This window comes from Giraffa tippelskirchi, chromosome X, assembly GCF_054371585.1.
Source record: "Giraffa tippelskirchi isolate mGirTip1 chromosome X, T2T-mGirTip1v1.2.pri, whole genome shotgun sequence".
Taxonomy (NCBI): Eukaryota; Metazoa; Chordata; class Mammalia; order Artiodactyla; family Giraffidae; genus Giraffa; species Giraffa tippelskirchi.
The window spans coordinates 56,609,673-56,634,002 of NC_137289.1; the positions used below are offsets into that span (position 1 = coordinate 56,609,673).

The following is a 24,330-nucleotide window of genomic DNA, read 5'->3' on the forward strand; positions in this document are numbered from 1 at the left end:
TATTTTTCCATCAGATTGAGATGGCCAATTTAGAAAACTAGCATATAAATAAAAAGTATTGCATTCCTGAAAAGTGGTAAACAATTGGGAAGAGAATAGGAAATAAACAGTGGAATCAGGATTTCAGGGAGAAAGTGAAAGTGAAAGTTGCTCAGTCGTGTCCGACTCTTTGGGACCCCATGGACTATACAGTCCTTGGAATTCTCCAGGCCAGAATGCTGGAGTGGGTAGCCTTTCCCTTCTCCAGGGGATCTTCCTAACACAGAGGTCAAACCCAGGTCTCCCACATTGATGGACGGATTCTTTACCAGCTGAGCCACAAGGACAGCCCAAGAATACTGGAGTGGGTATCCTATCCCTTCTCCAGTGGATCTTCCCAACCCAGGAATTGAACCGAGGTCTCCCACATTGCAGACTGAGAAGGTTGGAACCAAATACCCTGAATGCTTTTTGCTATTAAAGGGGTCGCCAGTTTTCTCCTTCCCCAGAGAAGGGCATGGCCTCACACTCCAGGATTCATGCCTGGAGAATCCCCTGGACAGAGGGACCTGGTGCGCGACGGTTCATAGGGTCACAAAGAGTCAGACAAGACTGAAGCGACTTAGCATGCATGCAGTTTTCTCCTTTATGCTACTTTTGTCAAATGTCAATGTCATTGCTATGCTGGCTTTACTGCACAGAGGCCAGAATACATTTTCCCTACCTGGTGTGGACTCAACTCCTTATTTACCATAGGAGAGCCCTGGGGACACTAAAGTCTGATAGCTTTTTCATCAAGTGCTAAGTCGCCCGTCAGGCTCCTCGTCCATGGGATTCTCCAGGCAAGTATACTGGAGTGAAAAAAAAAAAAAAGAATACTGAAGTGGGTTGCCGTGACCTCCTCCAGAGGATCGTCCTGACCCAGGGATGGAACCTGGACTCTGGCATCTCCTGCATTGGCAGGCAGATTCTTTACCACTAGCGCCACCTGAGAAGCCTCTTTTTCATCAAGGGGCCAATCGTTTTAAGTTCAGTCTCTGTTGCAAAGCTCATCGATGTGGACATCAGTTCTCTGGGTTTGAGTCCTGGCCTGGCAGGAACCCTGGCCGGGCGGTATCTAGGCCACATGGAAAGACCTTGTGCCCAGCTTTCCACCCATGGGTTCTAGAGGCGTGGAGCTGGCATCTGAGACGAACCCTCTCACCCATAAGCCTCTCTGCCGTCAGTCCCTGTGGGCGGGTCTGGAATTTGGCCCCGCCTCCCGGGACCTAACTGACTGAGTGAGTGGGTGGCATCTGACCGGAAATACACCAATCACGTGCTCTTCTGGCGAGTTTAACTTGCAGCGGAAACCGTTAAAACGCCAGTAGCCTCCAGCACTGCGGCTTGTTGGCGGTGAGCTGAGGAGAGGGAGGAACGCGCTGCCACTGCTGGGGTCTTGGACGTCTCAACTATTTTCCGACTCTTCTTCCAGTCAGGTACATCTCAACAGTATTTTTTCTATAAACTACGTCTCTGCTGATATAAATGAAATTACCTAGGACCAAAGCTTTGGGATTAATAAGAAAGGCGATCGATTGAATTGCTCGCCGGCCAACTCTCCTGTCCACCCTCTATACAACCCTCTTTCCTTACCTGTGATTAGCTTCAATTTTGTGACTAATCATTTCTTGCTCTCTTTAAAATCCCTCGATCCAAAAAAAAACAAAATAAATTCCCTCGATCGTGTTGCGTTCCTTTAAAATATCTTATTTCTTTGCATCGAATTATTTCTGTGGTTCATAGTGATATGCCAAACTTTAAATTCTAAATGTTGAGATACATGTTTGTATGTATGTGTGGGTGTATATATACACGCATATGTGTCTCTGTGTGTATATATACATACAGAGTCCAGGTTCGATCCCTGGGTCAGGACAATCCCCTGGAGGAGGTCACAACAACCCACCTCAGTATTCTTTTTTTTATTTTTCACTCCAGTATACTTGCCTGGAGAATCCCATGGACAGAGGAGCCTGGCAGGCTACACTCCATGGAAGCGCAAAGAGTCAGACATGACTGAGAAACCAACACTCTCACTTTCAAACCACTTTGAAATAGTTTGTTAATGGATCACGAGGCACGAACATTTATCCATCTTTATATCCATCCTCCTAACCGTATTTCAATTGGATAAACTATTACTAAAAAGTGAGATTTATAGTATAACCGTGGGGCTTCCCCTGTGGCTCAGCTGGTAAAGATGCCACCTGCCACTGTAGGAAATGTAAGAGACTTGCCTTTGATCCCTGGGTCGGGAAGATCCCATGGAGGAGGACATAGCAACCCACTCCAGTATTTTTGCCTGGATAATCCAATGGACAGAAGAACCCGGTAGATTACAGTCCATAGTGTGGCAAAGAGTCAGACAAGACTGAATCAATTTATCACACAGATATCATTATGGTTCCTTTCAGCAGTGAGTGATTTTTTTAAAAAAATTTTTTGGAAATAACTTTAGACCTGAAAAATGTTTGCAAAAAACAGTATAGAAAGCCTTCGTCCAGATTTCCATAATGTTAACATCTTACATAGGCATAGAAAAATTATGAAAATTGGAAATTAATATCGATGCAGCACTATTAACTAATTTACATACTTTATTTGAAGTCTACCATTTATCCCAGTGATCTCCCTTTTCTGTCCCAGCATCCCATTCCGGATACCACATTTGGCCATCATTTCTCTTTAGTCTCCTCCAGGCTGAGAATTCCTCAAGCTTTCTGGGTCTTTCCCAACGGTGACAGTTTTGGAGATACTGGTGAGGTATTTTATAGAATATCTGTCAATTTGGATTTGTCTGGTGTTTTAGGATTAAATGAAAGTTACACATTTTTTTTTGGCGATAATACCTGTTTTATTTCCTCTCCTTCATTCTAATGGTGATGGAGTGATTTCTACCATAGGGATCTGGGGGTGACTGCTGAACATACACACTGGACAAGTGCTACCCGCAACAGCTTCTCAGTAATGTTCACTCACTGCCCTCACCGCCTGAGGGCAGAGGACACTACTGGCCAGGTCGAGCCTCAGGGGAGTCATGCTCTGGAAGAGAATGAACAAGCAGGGCTGTGGGAGGCAATCTGTAGTAACAAGACGAGGGGGTGACCCTTGGTTCCCAAGAAAAGATGTGATTAGCTTGTTTGAATACTTCTGTGGGCCGGTGGGGAACCGAAACCTGATAGTCAGGGGCAAGCAGACACTGTGGCTAGTTCCTGTGATAAGGCTGCTTTGGGGCTAGGGGATTTCTTGCTGGGAGCCAAAAAGAGGGATAGAATTCTTCTCGGACTTTTATTCACTGCTTTTAAAATTCATCTGTTGATTTTGCCTACAACAAACATGACTAAAAGGTGACTTTCTATGTCCTTATTCCTACCACATTTGTTCATTGGAATTCTGTGGAGCTGTCTTTTCTCCCTCATATTTTTATAAATTTTCAAATTATAAAATTTTATAGAATGCCTTTCTAATTATCAAATCAAATAAGTAATCAAATTCTTTATGCCAATATTGAGTTGTGAATAACTTCGTATATTGTGACTTATAATCAAATTATATCATTATTTAGTTTCTTGCCTTTTTCCAGCTTTGGTGATTAGGAACTCCTTCTTGTGGGGTTTGTGTTCTTTGAGCATGACCTGGTTCTTTTTTGTGTACTTCCTTGCTGGTGTTATAAGGTATTACTGTTCATCTCGTTTTTCATTCCCCACCGTGACCCTGAAATCAGAACACTTCTGCCAAAACCCATGTTTCCTTTCCTTGGAAAATGACATTTAGTAACTGATATCTCCCTGCATGTTCATTGCTACTGGGGTTTCCTTGCAGCTAGGTCCTCCTTCTCCATTGGTAAATGAAGGAAATACGTTGTCTGTATATACTTACACTTCCAGATACATCGGAATTTCTCTAGCTATTTCTGTAGAGTGAAAGCCAGGAGCTCACACTGATACTTCTTTTAATTAATTAATTACTTTTAATTGGAGGATAATGAGTTTACAATATTGTGATGGTTTTACTTTCTCAGTTGTGTCTGACTCTTGTGACCCCATGGACTGTAGCCTGCCAGGCTCCTCTGTCCATGGGATTCTCCAGGCAGGAATACTGGAGTGAGTTGCCATTACCTTCTCCAGGGAATCTGCCCCACCCAGGGATTGAACCCGAGTCTCTTGCATCTCCTGCATGCCAGGTGAATTCTTTACCACTGAGCCACCAGGGAAGCCCTTGTTTTAGTATGTATTTGTCTAATTTTGAGGAAGTTTGACACATGATACTTTGAGGACTGTTTTATATATCTATATCTATCTATCTGTCTGTCTATATCTCTCTCTATATATATCTATGTATCTATATCTATATATATAGTGAATTCTCTATTCATAGCTTTTCCCATTTTTCTGAGGAAATATTAGCCCTTTGTCCTGCAGTACTTGACTTCTGTGTGTATACTTGGACTATTATTCATTTGTCTGTGGGGCATCCTGCAAATACTTTATCCCAGTTTCTCCAATGCCTTTTAATTTAGCTCAGCTGGTGAAGAATCCGCCTGCAAGCCAGGAAACTCCGGTTCAATTCCTGGGTCGGGAAGATCCTCTGGAGCACAGATAGGCTACCCACTCCAGTATTCTTGGATTTCCCTGCTGGCTCAGCTGGTAAAGAATCTGCCTGCAAAGCAGGAGGCCTGGGATCGATCCCTGGGATGGGAGGATCTCCTGGAGAAGGGAATGGCTTCCCACTCCAGTATTCTGGCCTGGAGAATTCCATGGAGGTCCATGGAGTCACAAAGAGTCATAGTCCCAAAGAGTGAATATTGGTTGATTTAAACTTTCTAACACTAGAGTCAGACTTTTGGTAGTCTATATTTATCTAGGAAGTTACCTATTTCATGTGGATTTTCAAGTTTCTTTGAATATAGGTTGACAAAGTAATCCCTCAGTTTTTAAGTTTCAATGATTATTTCTTCTTTTTCACTTATTATTTAGGCTGTCTCTGTGATCTTCCTTCCTTCATCAAGCCAGCTTATGGCTTGTCTGCTTTGAAAAACAGGATTTCAATTTGTTATTCTATTTTGTGTCTGATTCATTCTGCTTTTGCCTTTTGTTTTATCTAGTTGTTCTTATATTCCTAGGTTTTCTTTTCAATTTTCTGAGGCCATACTTTAATTCATTTATCTTCATTCCTTTATTTTTACGCATAAATGTGTTTATGGCTGTGAAGTTGCCTCAGATCACTGCTATAAATATCTCCCATACATTCTGATATATAGTTTTTCATAGTCATTCTTTATAACTTGAGTTCGTATTTCTTTAACTCAGTATTTTTAAAGAAAAGTTAAAAATTTTTCAGGTGGAAAAGCCTTTCTGTTTCAATTTTTTTAATGAATTTTTGTTGCATTGGGATTAGAAAAGATTGCTTGTAATATTTCTACTTTATAGAAATTAATGATATCATCTCTGTGAGATCATTACAATCCATCACTGACAAGTGTATATTCTCTAGTCTTTTTTGTTGTTGTTGTACATTTATTTATTTTAATTGGAGGCTAATTAGTTTACAATATTTTGTGGCTATTGCCATACATCAACAGGAATCAGCCATGGGTCTACATATTCCCCCAGTCCTGAACCTCCCTCCCAGTTCCCATCCCACCCTATCCCTCTGAGTTGTCCCAGAGCACTGGCTTTGAGTGCCCTGCTTCATGCATCGAACTTGCGCTGGTCATCCGTTTCACATATGGTAATATACATGTTTCAGTGCTATTCTCTCAAATCATCCCACCCTCACCTTCTCCCACACAATCCAAAAGTCTGTTCTTTACATCAGTCCCTCTCAGCTGTCTTGCATATATGGTTGTCGTTACCATCTGTCTAAATTGCATATATATGTGTCTATACACTGTATTGGTGTTCCTCTGTCTGACTCACTTCACTCTATGTAATAGGCTCCAGTTTCATCCATCTCATTGGAACTGGCTCAAATGTGTTCTTTTTTATAGCTGAGTAATAGTCCATTGTGTACAAGTACCACCACTTCCTTATCCATTCGTCCGCCAATGGACATCTAGGTTGTTTCTGTGTCCTAGCTGTTGTAAACACTGCTGCAATGAACACTAGGGTACATGTACATGTGTCTCTTTCAATTCTGTTTTCCTTGGTCAGCATGCCCAGCAGTGGGATTGCTCGGTCGTATGGCAGTTCTATTTCCAGTTTTTTAAGGAATCTCCACACTGTTCTCCATAGTGGCTGTTCTAGTTTGCATTCTCATCAACAGTGTAGGAGGATTCCCTTTTCTCCACACCCTCTCCAGCATTTACTGTTTGTAGACTTTTTGATAGCAGCCATTCTGACCAGCGTAAGATGGTACCTCATTGTGGTTTTGCTTTGCGTTACTCTGTTGAGTGATGTTGAGCTTTTCATGTGTTTGGAAGCTATCTGTATGCCTTCCATGGAGAAATGTCTATTTAGCTCTTCGGCCCACTTTTTGATTGGGTCGTTTATATTTCTGGTACTGAGCTGCATGAGCTGCTTGTGCATTTTGGGGATTAATTCTTTGTCAGTTGCTTCATTTCCTATGATGTTTTCCCATTCTGAAGGCTGCCTTTTCACCTTGCTTTAGTTTCCTTTTTGTGCAAAAGCTTTTAAGTTTCTTTAGGCCCCATTTGTTCACTTTTGTTTTTATTCCCATTACTCTGGGAGGTGTGTCCTAGAGGATCTTGCTGTGATTTACATCAGAGCATGTTCTGCCTGTTTTCCTCTAAGAGTTTTATAGTTTCTTGCCTTACATTTAGATCTTTAATCTATTTTGAGTTTATTTTTGTGTATGGTGTTAGAAAGTGTTCTAGTTTCATTCCTTTACGGGTGGTTGACCATTTTTCCCAGCACCACTTGTTAAAGAGATTGTATTTTCTTCATTGTATACTTTTGCCTCCTTTGTCAAAGAAAAGTTGTCCATAGGTGCACAGGTTTATTTCTGGGCTTTCTGTTTGGTTCCACTGACCTATATTTCTGTCTTTGTGCCAGTCCCATACTGTCTTGATGACTTTCGCTTTGGAGTATAGTCTGAAGTCAGGAAGGTTGTTTCCTCCACTTCCATTCTTCCTTCCCAGGATTGCTTTGGCTATTCGAGGTTTTTTGTGTTTCCATACATTTTGTGAAATTATTTGTTCTAGTTCTTTGAAAACTGTTGGTGGCTTGATAGGGGTTGCATTGAATCTATAGATTGCCTTGGATAGTGTACTCATTTTCACTATATTGATTCTTCCAATCCACGAACATGGTATATTTCTCCATCTATTTCTGTCATGTTTGATTTCCTTCATCAGTGTTTTAGCATTTTCTATATATAGGTCTTTTGTTTCTTTAGGTAAATTTATTTCTAAGTATTTTATTATTTTCATTGTGATGGTGAATGGAATTGTTTCCTTAATCTCTCTTTCTATTTCTTCATTGTTATTGTATAGGAATGCAAGGGATTTCTGTGTATTAATTTTATATCCTGCAACTTTACTATATCCACGGACCAGGTCTAGTAATTTTCTGGTGGTTATTTAGGGTTTTCTATATGGAGGATCACATCATCGGCAAACAGTGAGAATTTTACCTCTTCTTTTCCAATCTGGATCCCTTTTATTTCTTTTTATTCTCCGATTTCTGTGGCTAGGACTTCCAAAATTATGTTGAATCGTAGTGGTGAGAGTGGGCACCCTTGTCTTTTTCCTGATGTTAGGGGCAATGCTTTCAATTTTTCCCCACTGAGGATAATGTTCACTGTGGGTTTGTTGTATATGACTTTTATTATGTTTAGGTATGTTCCCTCTATGCCTGCTTTCTGGATAATTTTTCTATCATAAACACGTGCTGAATTTTGTCAAAGACTTTCTCTGCATCTATTATTTCCACCATTCTATTTCCTGCCTCACTTCTCTTTTCTTCTGCCTCAATCATTCTACCTTTGGTTTCCTTCAGAGTGCTTTTAGTTGCAGTTATGGCATTGTTCACGTTTGACTGACTCTTCTTTATTTCTTGCAGGTCCTTTTTATACATTTCTTGCCTCTTTTCAATCCTTGACTCTAGATCTATTTATCTGTAACTCCATTTTGTTTTCAAGATTTTGGATCATCTTTACTATGATTATTCTGAATTCTTTTTCAGGTATACTCCCTATATCCTCCTCTTTTGTTTGGTTTGGTGGGGTTTTTTCCTGTTCCTTCACCTGCTGAATATTTCTCTACCTTTTCATTTTGTTTAGATTGCTGTGTCTGGGGTGCCCATTCTTCAGGATGGAAGTTCATGGTTCCCTTTAATTTTGGAGTCTGCTCTCTGTGGATGGGGTTGGACCAGTGACTTGTCAAGGTCGCCTGGTTTGGGGAGCTTGTGTCTGTGACCTGGTGGGCGTTGCTGGATCTCTTCTCTCTGGAGTGCAGTGAAGTGTCCAGGAGTGAGTTTTGGCATGTTTGTGGCTTTGACATGGCTTTAGGTAGCCCCTCTTTAATGTTCAGGGTCTATTCCTGTTTTGCTGGAGAATTAGCATGGTGTGTCTTGCACTGGAACTTGTTGTCTTTTAATGGATCTTGGTTTCAGTGCAGATATGGAGACTTGTGGGTGAGCTCTTATCTATTAATGCTCCCTGGAGTCCAGAGTTCTCAAATATTCTAACATTCTGGAGTTAAACATCCTGCATGTGGCTCTTGGTCTGACTCTTACAGTTGCCTCAAGACTTCTTCATCTATACATCACAGAAGATGAAACCCCTAGGTTAATGGTGAAACAATTCTCCACAGCCGGGAACACCCAGAGAGATTCAGAGAGTTATGTAGAGAAGAGAAGAGGGACAAACGAGAAAGAGGGGACCAGGAGGAGAAAAGAGGGTGTCCAAAGTGGTGAGGGCAATCAGCCATTAATGAAATCCCTAAGTGCTCTCCACACCTCAGAACACCCAGAGAGATTCACAGAGTTATGTAGAGAAGAGAAGAGGGAGGAAGGAGACAGAGGTAGCCTGGAGGAGAATAGGGAGAGTGAAAAGAGGGGAGAGCAGTTAAGCCAGTAACCAAATCCCTAAGTTAAAATGGATACTAAAGAATTGATTCTTAAAGGTACAAAATTGATAACAAATATCAAATATCAAATTTTAAAAACCTAGAATAGAGGTTAGACTCTTAAAACTACAGTATAAAAAATAAATGCAAAATCAATCACAAAAATAAAATATATATTTATGCTATTTGTTTAAAAAAGTGTTTTTAAAGGTAATTGTAGGCTATCAAATGAAAGTTCAAAGAATAAAAAAGATTTGAAATTTTTAAAAAAGTTAAAAAGTGATAATACTGAAATTATAACTAGGAATTTCTCTGGAACTACTATGGGCAGTGTGGGGTCACTTCAGTGTCAGATGATCCCTTGTTTCAGCTTATACTTGTTTTCAAGGTCTATTCAGTCTCAGCATTAACTGCAGTGTTTTAATCTGTTGCACCTGTCACTTCCAGAGCAGTTCCCCCTTCTTTGTTTATTTTGGCGTCCTCTGTTTGCAGATCTCTTCAGTGTCTACTTTCTGTCCTGACAAGAGGGGGTGAATGTGGCCACTGATTTAGGCTTACTTGTTCATTTTTGTTGTGGGGAGAGAGGGACACTGCAAACATATACCACTGGCATGGGTGGGGAGTGATCACAGTGGATGGACCACAGTGGTTTCGCCCCAGCCCAAGGTGGCGTGTACTTTCTGGGTCCACACTGCTCAGGCTCCAGAGTGCTCTGCAAGGGCACTGTCCCAAGTGTGCCCTGAATTTCATGCACTTCCCACTCAGGTTCTTGGGTGCTGCACAGGTGCACAGACCCAGATGGGCTGTGTGTTTTGTGCCCTTCCCAGGTCCAAGCAGCTCAGGCGACCAGGTGCTTGGCTAGTGCACTGTCCCAGGTGGGTCGTGCGTCTTATGCACCCCAATGGTTACAGCCACTTGATTTCCCTGGTGTGCTGCAAGAGCACAGCCCCAGGTGTGCCATGTGTCTCCTCTCAGGAGCTGATCTCAGGCTGTGACACTCCTGGCTGGTGTGAACCATCCAGGATCCAAGGAATACATGGTTAGCTACTGGGAGCCTGCTCACTATTTGGTGGAAGATGTGGTCTCTGGGGCCGAGACTGCAGCAGCTCCTTGCCTTCTGGCCCTGGGTGTCACAAACCTACCTCTCTGTCTCCGGGGATAGAGGGCCCTATACGGCAGCTGGCTTTCTCTCCTTTAATATTTACACAATCATTTCTTCTGTGAGTGTGCCAGGGGTCACTGTGTGGCATTAGAACCTTTCATGGGAAAGGATTTTTTTTTTTTTTTTGGTCTCTCTGGCGATCCCATGGTTTGGGTTGCTAACTCACATTAGGTCCCTCAGATTGTCCTCAGGGCATTCAGGCCCAGTTCTTACCCTAAGGACCGATGATGCAGCCCGCACCTCCCTGCCCAGCCCCCGCCTCCCTGCCCAGCCCCCTCTTGCTGGTGGTGGATGCAAGCGTCTGTGAACTTCTCCATCTCCACGTGTAGTTGCGGTTAGGTACGGGTATTCTATGTTTTTTTTTTCTTTCTCCTGATTATGTTGCCCTCTGAGATTCCAACACTCCCCACAGACATGCCTGTGAGAGGGTTTCCTACTGTGTGGAAAATTCTTCTTCCTCACCACTCCCTCACCAGGACAGGTCTCTGTCCCTAAATCTTTTGTCTCTCTTTTCTTCTTTTGTATGTTGTCCTACGTCCTCTCGAAGAGATTGGGCTGCCTTTCTGGGTGCCTTGTGTCCTCCACCAGTGTTCAGAAGTTGCTTTGTGAGAGTTGCTCAACATTCAAATGATCTTTTGATGAATTTGTGGGGGAGAGGCTGGTTTCCCCATCCTATTCCTCTGCCACCTCGGGACCACCCTATTCTCTAGTCTCATACAATCTGATCAACCTTAGACTGAGTTTGATGTATTAAATCTTCTATTGTTATTGTTTTCTCTTATTACTGTTATTTTATCTACATATCCTTCCCTATTTACTTTTTCTTTTTAATTAGTTTATTTATGTTTTTTAACGTTACAATATTGTATTTGTTTTGCCATGCATTGACATGAATCCACCATGGGTGTACATGTTTTCCCCCTCCAGAACCACCCTCCCACCTCCCTCCCCATCCCATCCCTCCAGGTCATCCCGAGCACCACCCCCAGTGCCCTATATCATGCATCGAACCTGGACTGGCGATTCGCCTCACACTTGATAATTTACATGCTTCAATGCCATTCTCCCATATCATCCCGCCCTCACCCTCTCCCATAGAGTCCATCATACTGTTCTATTTATCTGTGTCTCTTTTGATGTCTTGCGTACAGGGTTATCTTTACCGATTAACTAAATACCATATATATCTGTTAGTATACTGTATTGGTGGTTTTCTTTCTGGCTTACTTCACTCTGTATAATAGGCTCCAGTTTCATCCACCTCATTCAATGTGTTTGCAGTACTCCTGGTGCATAAATATTCCTAAGGATTATATCTTCACTGTGAGCTTTTGCTTTTATGATTAAGACGTGTTCATGTTTAAGGATTAAGACATGTTTCAGTCAGTTCAGTCCGACTTTTGGTGACCTCAGGAACCACAGCACTCCAGGCCTTCCTGTCCATCACCAACTCCCGGAGTCCACCCAAAGCCATGTCCATTGAGTCGGTGATGCCATCCAACCATCTCATCCTCTGTTGTCCCCTTCTCCTCCTACCCTCAATCTTGCCAAGCATCAGGCTCTTTTCAAATGAGTCAGCTCTTCACATCAGGTGGCCAAATACTGGAGTTTCAGCTTCAGCATCAGTCCTTCCAATGAATATTTAGGACTGATTTCCCATAGGATGGACTGGGTGGATCCCCTTGCAGTCCAAGGGACTCTCAAGAGTCTTCTCCAACACCACAGTTCAAAAGCATCAATTCTTCTGCACTCAGCTTTCTTTATAGTACAACTCTCACATTCATACATGACCACTGGAAAAACCATAGCCTTGACCAGATGGACCATTGTTGACAAAGGAATGTCTCTGCTTTTCAATATGCTGTCTAGGTTGGTCATAACTTGCCTTCCAAGGAGCAAGGGTCTTTTAATTTCATGGCTGCAGTCACCATCTGCAGTGATTTTGGAGCCCAGAAAAATAAAGTCTGACACTGTTTCCACTGTTTCAACATCTATATTTGCCATGAAGTGATGGGACCAGATACCATGATCTTAATTTTCTGAATGTTGAGCTTTAAGCCAGCTTTTTCACTCTGATCTTTCATTTTCATCAAGAGGCTCTTTAGTTCTTCTTCACTTTCTGCCATAAGGGTGGTGTCGTCTGCATGTCTGAGGTTATGGATATTTCGGCTGGCAATCTTGATTCCAGTTTTTGCAACCTCCAGCCCAGCGTTTCTCTGAGGCACTCTGCATATAAGTTAAATAAGCAGGGTGACAATACACAGCCTTGACGTACTCCTTTTCTTTTTGGAACCAGTCTGTTTTTCCATGCTCAGTTCTACCTGTTGCTTCTTGACCTGCATACAGGTTTCTTAAGAGGCAGGTGAGGTGGTCTGGTATTCCCATCTCTTTGAGAATTTCCCACACTTTATTGTGATCCACAAAGTCAAAGGCTTTGGCATAGTCAATAAAGCAGAAATAGATATTTTTCTGGAATTCTCTTACCTTTTTGATGATCCAGAGGATTTTGGAAATTTGATCTCTGGTTCCTCTGCCTTTTCTAAAAGCAACTTGAACAGCTGGAAGTTCACAGTTCACGTATTGCTGAAGCCTGGCTTGGAGAATTTTGAGCATTAATTTACAAGCATGTGAGTTGAGTGCAATTGTGCGGTAGCTTGAACATTCTTTCGCATTGGCTTCCTTTGTGATTGCAATGAAAACTGACCTTATCCAGTCCCATGGCCACTGCTGAGTTTTCCAAATTTGCTGGCATATTGAGTGAAGCACTTTCACAGCATCATCTTTCAGGATTTGAAATAGCTCAACTGGAATTCCATCACCTCCACTAGCTTTGTTTGTAGTGATACTTCCTAAGTCCCACTTGACTTCACATTCCAGGATGTCTGGCTCTAGGTGAGTGATCACACCATCGTGATTATCTGGGTCATGAAGATTTTTTTGTACACTTCTTCTGTGTATTCTTGCCACCTCTTCTGAATATTTTCTGCTTCTGTTAGGTCCATAATATTCTATCCTTTATTGAGCCCATCTTTGCATGAAGTGCTCCTTTGGTGTCTCTAATCATCATGTTTAATGCATTGTTGAAACTCATCCTGAACCACCTATTTCCTTAACTCTTTATTCTCTCGTCTATGCATTTTTTCCTCCAGTATCATTTAACACTCCCCTATTGCATTATAATAAAAAGGTTGTTCTATTTTCTTATACTCTTCCCCTTTCTCTCATTTTTACTTGCACATGTTCTGTTTTTTCACAACGTAAAACTTCTGTACATTAGCCTTCTCCCCTTTCCTCCATGTTGATTTTAGAAATACATGTAAAATACTCACCGTTAGACAGTTTGGTGAAGTTTTCCTTCTCATCACCTGTTGGAACACAATCTCAGTTCTTCTTTTAGAAGATTACCGGCAAATATTTTGTAAAGAGACGTGTAGGGAATATTGTAAGTTTCCGGGTCACAGTGTTGCTGTCACTCTACTCAACTTCACAACTGCAGTGCCAAAGCATTCAGAGACAATACATAAATGGTAGATCGTGGCTTTGTTCCAATCAAACTTTATATATCAAATGAAGCGGTGGGCTTGATCTGGGTTACGGGGCCAGTCTGAGTACTGATCCCTACTCTAGTAGTGTCCTTAGTTGAATATAAAATCTTTATGTCAGCCTTTCATTTTGTTTGTTTTTTTTGGCGATTGAGGGAGAAGTCATGAGTACTCTGATTTGTGGTTTTCTTATGTATTGCAGGAGCCTTAATTTTCGCTTCTGTTTATTTTTCCCATCATTACCCAAGTGCCAACATAGGCTTCTCCCTTCTTCATTGCCTTATTCTTCCCTAAAAACTGTTATCTTTCAAAAACTGCACTTTTAATTCATCCATGTCCCTTAAAGAACTCCTATTAGGAATTCCTCCCCAGTAGTCCATGCTCTCACAATCTAGGACACCTTTTTAGTATTTTTAGATTTATTCTGTGCTTAGTCATTCTGCTGTAGTTTTAGATCTCCTTTAAGCCCTTTCCCATCTTCCTTCCTTTCTATCTCGTGGAAAATTTCTATGTCTGTCTTTTTTCTTACCACAAAGTCAAGTCATGGGAGTATGAAAAATCATGCTGAGATTTCATGATTTTTGTTTTATTGACAATTATTTTGAATTTTTGGCCTTCTCCATTTTAAAGGAATTACGAGGCATTTATGTTGATGCACATTTTCCTTCTTATTGGTTTGTATCTTTGAGGGAAGAAATAATTTGAGGACGGTCAAGATCGGCTTCTGCCAACTTACCTATGACTTCTAATGGCATTTTATCTTATGGAAATGTGCGAATGTGTGCATATGTATAACTAAATACACATGCAAGTCTATTTTCATCCTATTCCCAGAGGAAAGGTCACTTAAGTTGGCCATATAATTAGCCCATATACTTACTCAATAAGCATTTTGTCCATAGCTATCCCCGGAAACAAACAAGAGACTATAGATTTCTTCTCAGAACTTCTAATATTCTCCACTCTGAAGCAGGTTTGTGAAGATGGACCAAAAGACCACAGCCACACTCCTCGAGCTTGCTGCAAAGAGTCTGCTGAGTAGTGAGCCTGCAGTGATGCATGCTCTGGAGGAAATCCCAAGAGATCTCTTTGTTCCATTGTTCAACGCTGCCTTCTTTGGTGGGCATAAGAAGATCCTAAAGGCAATGGTGAGGGTCTGGCCTTTTCACTGTCTTCATCTTGGGTCACTGAAGGCACAAGAGTCATACTATGACAGCTTGGAAGCCATGATTGATGGTCTGCCGATCCCCCCAGCCCAGAACTCTTCCTCTAGGTAAGTTTACGACCAGAAGATTTATAGGGAGTCAGCAGGAGGGTATGCTGTAGCCTGCGGCAGGGGAGTATCTAACCTTCTCCCAACACTAGCCAGTGAGTTCAGCAGTAGGGGTCACATTGAGTATTTCCTTGTCTTATAGAGTTGATTAAAGAATAGAGGTGAATGAGGGTACTATGTATGAATTTGAGTGTGATTACATAGAAGTGGGACATGGGCATTGAGACAGGGCAAGACCAGAGGTGAAGGAAGTGTGGGGAAAGGATGAAAGATGCACAGTTTGTGTGGAAGGAACTTCCTGGTGAATGGTGATGAAGTGAAAACCAGGATTCAGGTGTTCTCTCTCTGTTTCCCATCATTGATCTTGCTGGGTTATGTTTCAATCAACCACATCTCATGTGTTGTGTCTTCTCCTTTCCTTACAGGGGCCACAAACTGAGAATCCTCGATTTAAGGCACAACTCAAAGTATAAGACAACATGCTCTCACGTCAGGATCGCATTCCCTTTCTGTTTACAATCATGCATATCCTCCCAACACGCTGTCCTTAACTTAGAAAACACTCAGCATAGTGCCAGGTGCCTTGGGATTGGTAATTCCAGGTCTGAGGTTGAGTCAGCTCAGGAAACCATGGCATTACTAGTGGATATTTCCCTCAATAATACCTTGAGAACACAGCAGTTTCTCACTTTCCTCTGTAATAAAGTTGAGCAGAGCTCTGGGTTCTTGCACCTCTGCTGCAGAGATTTGCAAATCAGTAGAATGTCTGCCAACAGACGTATCCTTCAGATTCTGGATCTGGGGTGCATTGATCATCTGGAAACGGATCAAGCTTATCTGAGTGAGTTCATGACCCATTTTGCCAGAATGATCCACCTGCACAGGCTTAGTTTGTCTAACCTCCCCTTTAGGTCTTATAAGGGAAGGAATTTCAGGTCTTTTCTCGTCAGGCTTGGGCAGCTGGAAAACCTCCAGAAGCTCAGTTTGTCCTACTTCTACCTCAAAGATCAACTGCACAAACTACTCAGGTGAGGGGGTTGGGAGAAATCTGGGTTCCCTGAAAACCTCATTGTTAAGACAGAAGGGCCCATTCTTGCATCTTCCTATGCCCCTAGTAACCTATTTCTCCTTCCACCTCAGCATAGGCATTGCTGGGTGTTTGAATCTAGCTGGGGGAGAATGGGGTACATTATGGTGAGGGACAGATGAGGTTAGTGAAGGAAGCTCTGCTCACTCATTCATTCAGTGACCACGGACAGACAGTTAGAACATGTCTGTACATAGATTTCTGAAAAAGACTCAGTTCTTCTGCTCCTGGACTTTATAGCTCTCTAGGGAGGAAGGGGAAGCACTCAGAAACATTAAGTTGTAGCTCTAATGCACATGCCCGTGGATGGGTCACAAGAGTTAACACTGCCCGATAATTTTGCTCCTGTATTTTCCTGAAGGCTTAGACCCTTGAATGGAGAGCTTATTATCTGGGAGGCAGTTAAAGGAAACCCTCAGCTGCCTGCTTTCCTGGACCCATCCTCACCAAATAAGTGAACCAGATCCAGAACTTATTATTTTGTATATACTGAGTGCATGTGATTTTTTTCACTTAATCCGTCTTGTAACCATGAATAATAATTACTGCTGTGCACATTTTCAAGGCTAAAACCCTCTTCCTCAGAGTGGTAAAGTAACTTTCTCCGAGTCACAAATTTATAATCTCTGATCCTCAAGTCCACATTGATAACCAGCTATTGGAAACTAGTATATAGCAGTTTATTCTAGAGGAATATATTCTTGTAATTTGGGGCTCTTTGCTGTCATTCTTCTAAAATAAACTTACCTTTTCTCTCTTTAGAGTCCTGCCACCTCATATGGATACATTGTGTCTCTCTTTCTGTGGCCTTTCTATCAGAGATGTCACTTCCCTGTCCCAGAGCTCTCAGGCCACCCGGCTCAGAGTATTGAATCTCAATAACAATCAAATCTTCTCAGAAGCTTATGAGCCCTTCCAGGTTCTGCTGGAGAAGGTCTCAGGCACCCTGCAACATCTGGAGATAAATGATTGTATGATGACTGATTCTATTCTCTCGGCCATCATCCCAACCCTGAACCAATGTATCCACCTCCGTGTTTTTAAATTTGCCTTCAACCCCATTACGATGCCTGTGCTCGAGAGCCTTCTGCAGCACTTGACATCCTTGCCAAGGCTGAGACATGTGATTTATCCCATTCCTGTCCATTGTTACCAGGAGTGGAATTTTCTTTACAGCGTGAACCAACAGAAACTTGCCGAAGTTCAGGCCCAGGTCAAGGCGATGCTTCACATGTTACACCAGGATCACGTGAAATGGGCCACTTATTCTGAGTGATTTCCACTGTATAAGGAGTTGTTTCATCACTGATACGTGGCTGTTAAGGGTTTATTGTTTTGCCTGAAGCCCAAGTTTGTAGAGATACATATACAAAGTTCTACTGTTCCAGGAAACTGGGGTTTAGGAATGTTGGATATGTAACTGACCTCTATAAAAGAGAAACCTTAAAAAGGAAATAGAGTAATTTGAAAAGTCCTCTGGATCTCTTGCCCACTGCCCTCTACATCTTCTTCTCGTTACTAACCAAGTTATGACTATGTGATATATCCTGACTGAGGCATTATACACCACATCATTTCCTTCTCCACACTGATTCGTCCATTTATCCATTTATGGGCACTTGACACAATTCAGATCTGTTGAAACTCTTCCTAGAGGTGGTAGTTGTTCAGGAATTTTACCCTCTAGGTACCTGCAGATTTCCCTCTGTTTCTGATTCGCTCAGGTTGTTTATCAGGAAGCATATGCAGGTAAGAAGAAACAGATTATGCCCACTTCCTAGTGGCATCTTCATCAGCATGTTACTACCTGATTTTTCAGGTCTCAGAACCCTGGCTTTGTTACTGGCTATTCCACACACGTTCACCAAGCATCTGTTATGATTTAGGAACTTTCCCACATGCTAAAAAAAATAATACAGTCCCAGATCTCACTCGAAGTGTAGATACTCCTATCATTTACTAGTTTGTCTGTTTTCCCTAGAGCATTTGAGAACTTATTTATCTCCCATAACCCTCCCCACCTTTTTCTTTTTAACATTTTCCCTTACATTATTGCCTCAAATGATATTGGCCTCTTTTGTCCTGTTGGATAGCTGCTCAGTCCTCACATCATGGCTTGAAGGTTACCTCCTCAGACAGGTTTTCTGTTCTCTCTTATTTCCCCATTTAAGTAGATTTATTCTGTTTCTTTGTCTTAATGTACCATGTACAGTTCCTTCACGGTACACATTGTTCCGTATGTATTTATTGTGTCTGCTATTCCACTAGAGTTGCACTGTTCAGTATGGTGCACACTAAACATATGTGAATACTGAGGTCTAGAAATTTGGCTGTTCTCAAATGTGATGTACTCTAAGTGTTAGATGCACACTGTGTATCCAAGAGTTAATAAGAAACAAAGGATGTAGAATAACTGATTAATAATTTATGTATACTGTTTCCATGTTGAACTGATAACATACTGCATATCAAAAACAGTAAAGAGGATGTAAATTCTTTATATTGTTATATGTTAAAATGATAGCATTGTATTTCGAAGAATTAGTAAGGAAAATGTTAACAATAATTAGCTGCTCATGTGTTTACAAGTCAATGTGATAAAATAAGGCATTTCAACACTTACTGAGAGAAAATACCGTTAATTAATAGATTGTTCCTAGTGTTTATATGTTGAAAGGGTAACACAGAAAATGTCACCAATTTGGAAACAAAAAAAGAAAAATAATTAGTAGTTTGTGTATAGTGTTTCCTTGTTGAAATGAAAACAGATTGCATTTTAAAGACTTAGTAAGAGAGAAAAATGTAACAGTAATTAATGATGTGTTCATTGGTTCCATGTTGAAGTGATAATACAATTTTTAAAACTCAGTAAAAAATTTAGTTGCTTTTCCTACATGTTGAAATGATAAACCATTTCAAAGTCTTGAGAAAATATAAAATTAATTCAAAATTAATAACAATAGCTAATAAATTGTTCCTAACTGCATTTAACGACTGCATTTCTGAATTAGAAAGACTAATATGTTAAAATAACTATTGAATTGTGTACATTGCTTCTTTTTTTGAAATGAAAATAAATGGCATTTCAAGGCAATCATAGGAAAATTAGAATGCCACAAGGTCACCATTACCCTGATACTAAAAGCAGAGACAGACACTACAGAAAAAAAAATGACATGGCAACAGCTTTGATGTATATAAACAGAATAATCCTAAACAAAATGTTAGCAAAACGAATCCAAGAATATATAACATGGACCATACACCATAACCACACAGCATTTATTTCAGGGTCACAAGGATGATACACCTTTGCAAATCAATGTGTGATGCACCATTATAATAGAACAAAAGTTAAAACTCACATAATCATCTCAGTAGATGCAGAAAAACTGTTTGACACAATTGAACATCCATTCATGACAACAAGTCTCAACAAAGTTTGAGGGAATATGTCTCAAAATAATAAGGCATCTATGAGAAGCCCACAGCCAACATCACAGGGAGGAGTGAAAAGCTGAAAGACTTCCTGCGGAATTCAGGTTCAAGACAAGGATACCACCCACATCACTTCTATTTAACATAGTATTGAAAGTCTTACTAGCCACAGTAATCAAATGAAAACAAAATAAAGTCACCCATACTGGAGGGAAAGAGAGAGAACACATCCTTTGCAAATGACATGATACTTTGTATTGAAAGCTCTAAAGACCACCTAAAAACTATTACAAATTATGAATGGATCCACTAAAGTTGCAGGGTAGAAAATTAACATAGAGAAAACTCTTACATTTCTATACACAAATAATGGAATATCACAAAGAGAAAGATTTTTTAAAATTCTGTTTCAATTGCATCAAAAAGAATAAAATACCTTGGAGTACACGTAATCAAGGAGGTGAAAACCCTATACTCTAAAAACTGATGAAAGAAATTGAAGGTGAATAGAGAAATAGATATCCTGTGCTCTTTGGTTGAAAGAATTAATATTGTTAAAATGTCCATACCACCCAAAGCAATGTACAGCTTTAATGCAATCCCTATCCAAATACCCATGCTATTTTTCACAAAACTAGAACCAATAATCCAAAATTTATATGGAACCACAAAAGACCTCAAATTGCTAAAGCCATCTTGAACAAAAAGCAAAGATGGAGGTATAACCCTCTCAAAATCCAGACTATACAACAAAGCTACCATAATCAAAACAGCATAATACTGGTACAGAACACAGACATAGATGAATGATGTAGAATAAACAGTCCAGAAATAAACCATGCACCTATGGTGAATTAACCTATGAAAAAAGAGGCAAGATATACAATGGAGAAAATACAGTTTTCAATACGTGGTGCTGGGAAAACTCGTCATGTATTTGCAAAACAAAGATTAGAACTTTCTCTCCCACCATATACAAAAATAAAGTCGAAAAGTTTTAAAGAGCTACGTTTAAGATTTCAAACCACAAAGCTCCTAGAAGAGAACATAAGCAGAACACTCTGACAAAAATAGCAGTACTTTTTTGATGAATCTTCTAAGGCAAAAGAAATAAAAGCAAAAATAGTCAAACGAGACGTAATTAACCTTAAGAGTTTTTGCACAGGCAAGAAAACCATAAAAAATGAAAACCTAAGGATTGGGATAAAATATTTGCAAACGATGTGATCAACAAGGGTTTTAAATCCAAAATATATAAACAACTCATAGAACTAAGTATCAAAACAAAAAATTCAGTCAAAAATGGGCAGGAAGCCTGAATAGACATTTTTCCTTAAAAGATGTACAGATGGTTAACAGGCACATGAAAGGATGCTTGACATCGCTAATAAGAGGGATACAAATCAAAACAACCATGAGGTACGACTTCACTCCAGTCCAAATGGATATCATAAAAAGGTCTACAAATAACAAATGTTCGAGAGACTGTGGAGAACAGGGAGTTCTTTCACCCTGTTGGTGGGAATGGAAATTGGTGCAGCCACTATGGAAAACCATATGGAGCTCCTTCAAAAACTAAAAATAAAACTACCATATGATCCAACAATTCCACTCCTGGATATATATCCAGAACAATAACAAAAACAATGAAAAGATACATAACCCCATTGTTCATAGCAGCACTACAGTAGCAAATGTATGGCAGCAACCCATGTCCATCAATAGATGATAGAATAATGTAGTGCACGCATGTGCGTATGCACACACACACACACACACACACACAGAGAAATATTACTCAGCCATGAAAAGAATGAAATTCTGCTATTTGCTGCAATATGGATGGACCTAGACAATATTATGTTTAGTGAAATGTCAGATATAGAAGGACACATACTGTATGATACCACTTCCATGCGGAATCTAAAAAAAAAAATACAAATGAATGCATACACAAACTGGAAACAGACTCACAGATAAGGAAAACAAAATTTTGGTTACAAACGGGCGAGGGAAGGTACAAGGGACAAACTAGTGGAATGGGATTAAGAGATACAATTACTAAGTATAAAATAGATAAGCAACAATCATATACTCTATAGCACAGTGAATTATAAGCATCATCTGATAATAACTAATAGTGGGGTATAACCTGGAAGACTACTGGATCACTATGCCATACACTGGAAACTAACATAATATTGTAAATCAACTATTGTTGTTGTTTTGTCGATAAATCGTGTCCGACTCTTTGGGACCCTATGTATTAATCATTTACCACCAGGATCCTCTGTCCATGGGCTTTCCCAGGTAAGGATACTGGAGTGAGTTGCCATTTCCTTCTCCATGGGATCTTCCTGACCTAGGGATTGAAGCCACATCTTATTCTTGGCAGGCAGCTTCTTTACTGCTAAGCCACCAGAAGAGTCCAAATCAACTGTACTTCAATTAAAAAGAAAAAGCATGCAAAATTCTTTAATAAATTATTCATTCTGCTTCTATAATGAAATAATACACTACATTTCAAAGAGCTACCAAAAATAAAACCCTAATTAATTAGTAACGCTAGCTACCACCATGCTTACATGAAAGATTTTTAATTATACCAGTCTGATTTAAGATATTAATAATAGCAGCTTAAATCTGATCACATGGAAAAACTCTATGCTTTTATTTCTTCCCATCTCATTTTGTGTTACTGGTGTCCTGGTTTACATCTTTTGATACTGTGAACACTAACAAATTATTGCAACTTTATTTTTTAATAATTAAATTAATTTATTTATTTTAAATGGAGGTTAATTACTTTACAATATTGTGGTGGTTTTTGCTGTATATTGACATGAATCAGCCACAGGTGTACATGTGTCCCCCCATCACGAACCCGCTCCCACCTCCCTCCCCATCCCATGCTTCTTGGTTATCCCAGTGAACTGGCTTTGAGTCACCTGTTTCATACATCAAACTTGGACTGGTCATCTATTTCACGTATGGTAACATACATGTTCCGATGCTATTCTCTCAAATCATCCCAGCCTCGCCTTCTCCCACATGGTCCAAAAGTCTGTACTTTATACCCGTGTCTCTTTTACTGTCTTGCATATACGGACATCGTTACCATCTTTCTAACTTCCATGTATATGCATTAATATACTGTGTTTTTCTTTCTCACTTACCTTACATTGTATAATAGGCTCCAGTTTCATCCACCTCATTAGAACTCACTCAAATGCATTTTTTAAATAGCTGAGTAATATTCCATTGTGTATCTGTACCACAACTTTCTTGTCCATTCGTCTGCTGATGGACATCTAGGTTGCTTCCACGTCCTAGTAAACAGTGCTGCAATGAACATCGGGGTACATGTGTCTCTTTCAATTCCAGTTTCCTGGGTGTGTATGCCCAGCAGTGGGATTGCTGGGTCATGTGGTAGTTCTATTTTCTGTTTTTCAAGGAATCTCCACACCGTTCTCCATAGTGGCTGTAGTAGTTTGCCTTCCCACCAACCGTGGAAGAGGGTTCCGTTTTCTCCACACCCTCTCCAGCATTTACTGTAGACTTTCTGACGGGACCCATCTGGCCAGCATGAGATGGTACCTCATTGTGGTTTGCTTTTCATTTCTCTGAAAATGAGTGATGTTGAGCATCTTTTCATATGTTTGTCAGCCATCGGTATGTTTTCTTTGGAGAAATGTCAGTTTAGTTCTTTGGCCCATTATTTGATTGGGTCGTTTATTTTTAATACATTTCACTTTTATACAGAAGTTTAAAGTGCTCTGAATTTGACTATTTGCTTTCCTTTTTCTTGCAAGTTACATCCTTTCCAAGGATTTTATGTTTATTAGTTGGTGTCTTTTTGTTTCCACTTAAAGAACTCCCTTGAGCATTTTGTTTACGGCAGGTCTAGTGGTGAAAAACTCCCTCAGCTTTGGTTTCTCTGGGAATTTCGTTATCTTTCTTTTCTGAAGGACAGCCTTTCTGAATAGAGTATTCTTTGTTGTCAGCTGTTTTCTTTCAGCACTTTGAATATATCATCCCACTCTCTCCAGGAATGCAAGGTTTCTTTTCAGAAATTTCCTGATAGCCTTATGGGGTTCCCTTTTATGTGACAAGTCGCATTTCTCTCACAAACTTAAAAATTCTCTCCTTGAAAGGGAACCATCTTACAGTATCGGTGGTAATGTAAATTGATACTGCCACTATGGAGAACAGTATGGAGGTTCCTTAAAAAAGCTAAGCATAGAATTACCATATCACCCAGCAATCTCACTCCTGGGCATACACCCAGAGAAAACCATAATTGAAAAAGACACACGGCCCCAGTGTTCATTGCAGCACTATTTACAATACCCTGGACATAGAATCAACGTAAACCTCCATCACAGAAGAATGCACAAAGAAACCGTGGTACATATATACAAATACATACAACTGAATGTTCCTCAGACACTGAAAGGAATGACGTAGATACTGTCATACAGAGGGAAGGAATTCAAAGTGAGAAAAAGAAACATCATACAGTAACAATTGTGGAATCTAGAAAAAAGACACCGATGAACTTATCTGTAAAGGAGAAATAAAGACAGACATAGAGAATGGACTCATGGATACTGAGGGTGGGGTAGGGTGTGGGATGCATTGGGGGACTGGGATTGACACACACACTCTACTAGGTATAAAATAGGTAACTAATGAAAACCTACTGTATAGCACAGGAAACTCTACTCAGTGCTCTGTGGTGACCTAAATAGGCAGGAAAACCAAAAACGAGGGGATATA

At 40.4% G+C, this 24,330-nt stretch overlaps 1 protein-coding gene and 1 long non-coding RNA gene across 4 annotated transcripts; one reads left to right on the top strand and one right to left on the bottom strand.

Annotated features, from left to right (window-relative positions):
- The first annotated feature begins 1,276 nt into the window (after window positions 1–1,276).
- Window positions 1,277–19,099, top strand: LOC145536943 (melanoma antigen preferentially expressed in tumors-like). Of its 3 annotated transcripts, XM_081567270.1 has the most exons (5): window positions 1,361–1,457; window positions 2,711–2,779; window positions 14,727–15,026; window positions 15,452–16,054; window positions 16,876–19,099. In XM_081567270.1, the coding sequence occupies exons 3-5, from the start codon at window positions 14,737–14,739 to the stop codon at window positions 17,387–17,389; spliced, it is 1,407 nt and encodes a 468-aa protein (XP_081423396.1). In that variant the 5' UTR covers window positions 1,361–1,457; window positions 2,711–2,779; window positions 14,727–14,736; the 3' UTR covers window positions 17,390–19,099. The 3 variants fall into 3 exon arrangements, with proteins under 3 accessions (XP_081423393.1, XP_081423395.1, XP_081423396.1); XM_081567267.1 differs by lacking the exon at window positions 2,711–2,779 and having other exon boundaries at window positions 1,277–1,457; XM_081567269.1 differs by lacking the exon at window positions 2,711–2,779 and having other exon boundaries at window positions 1,345–1,457; window positions 14,724–15,026.
- A 277-nt stretch (window positions 19,100–19,376) lies between these two features.
- On the bottom strand, window positions 19,377–23,358 carry LOC145536779 (uncharacterized). The gene is made up of 2 exons (XR_014076012.1): window positions 22,728–23,358; window positions 19,377–21,993 (listed from the first exon to the last, which is right to left on the bottom strand). It is a non-coding gene; the product is annotated as an uncharacterized LOC145536779 (long non-coding RNA).
- Between the last annotated feature and the right edge of the window lie 972 nt (window positions 23,359–24,330).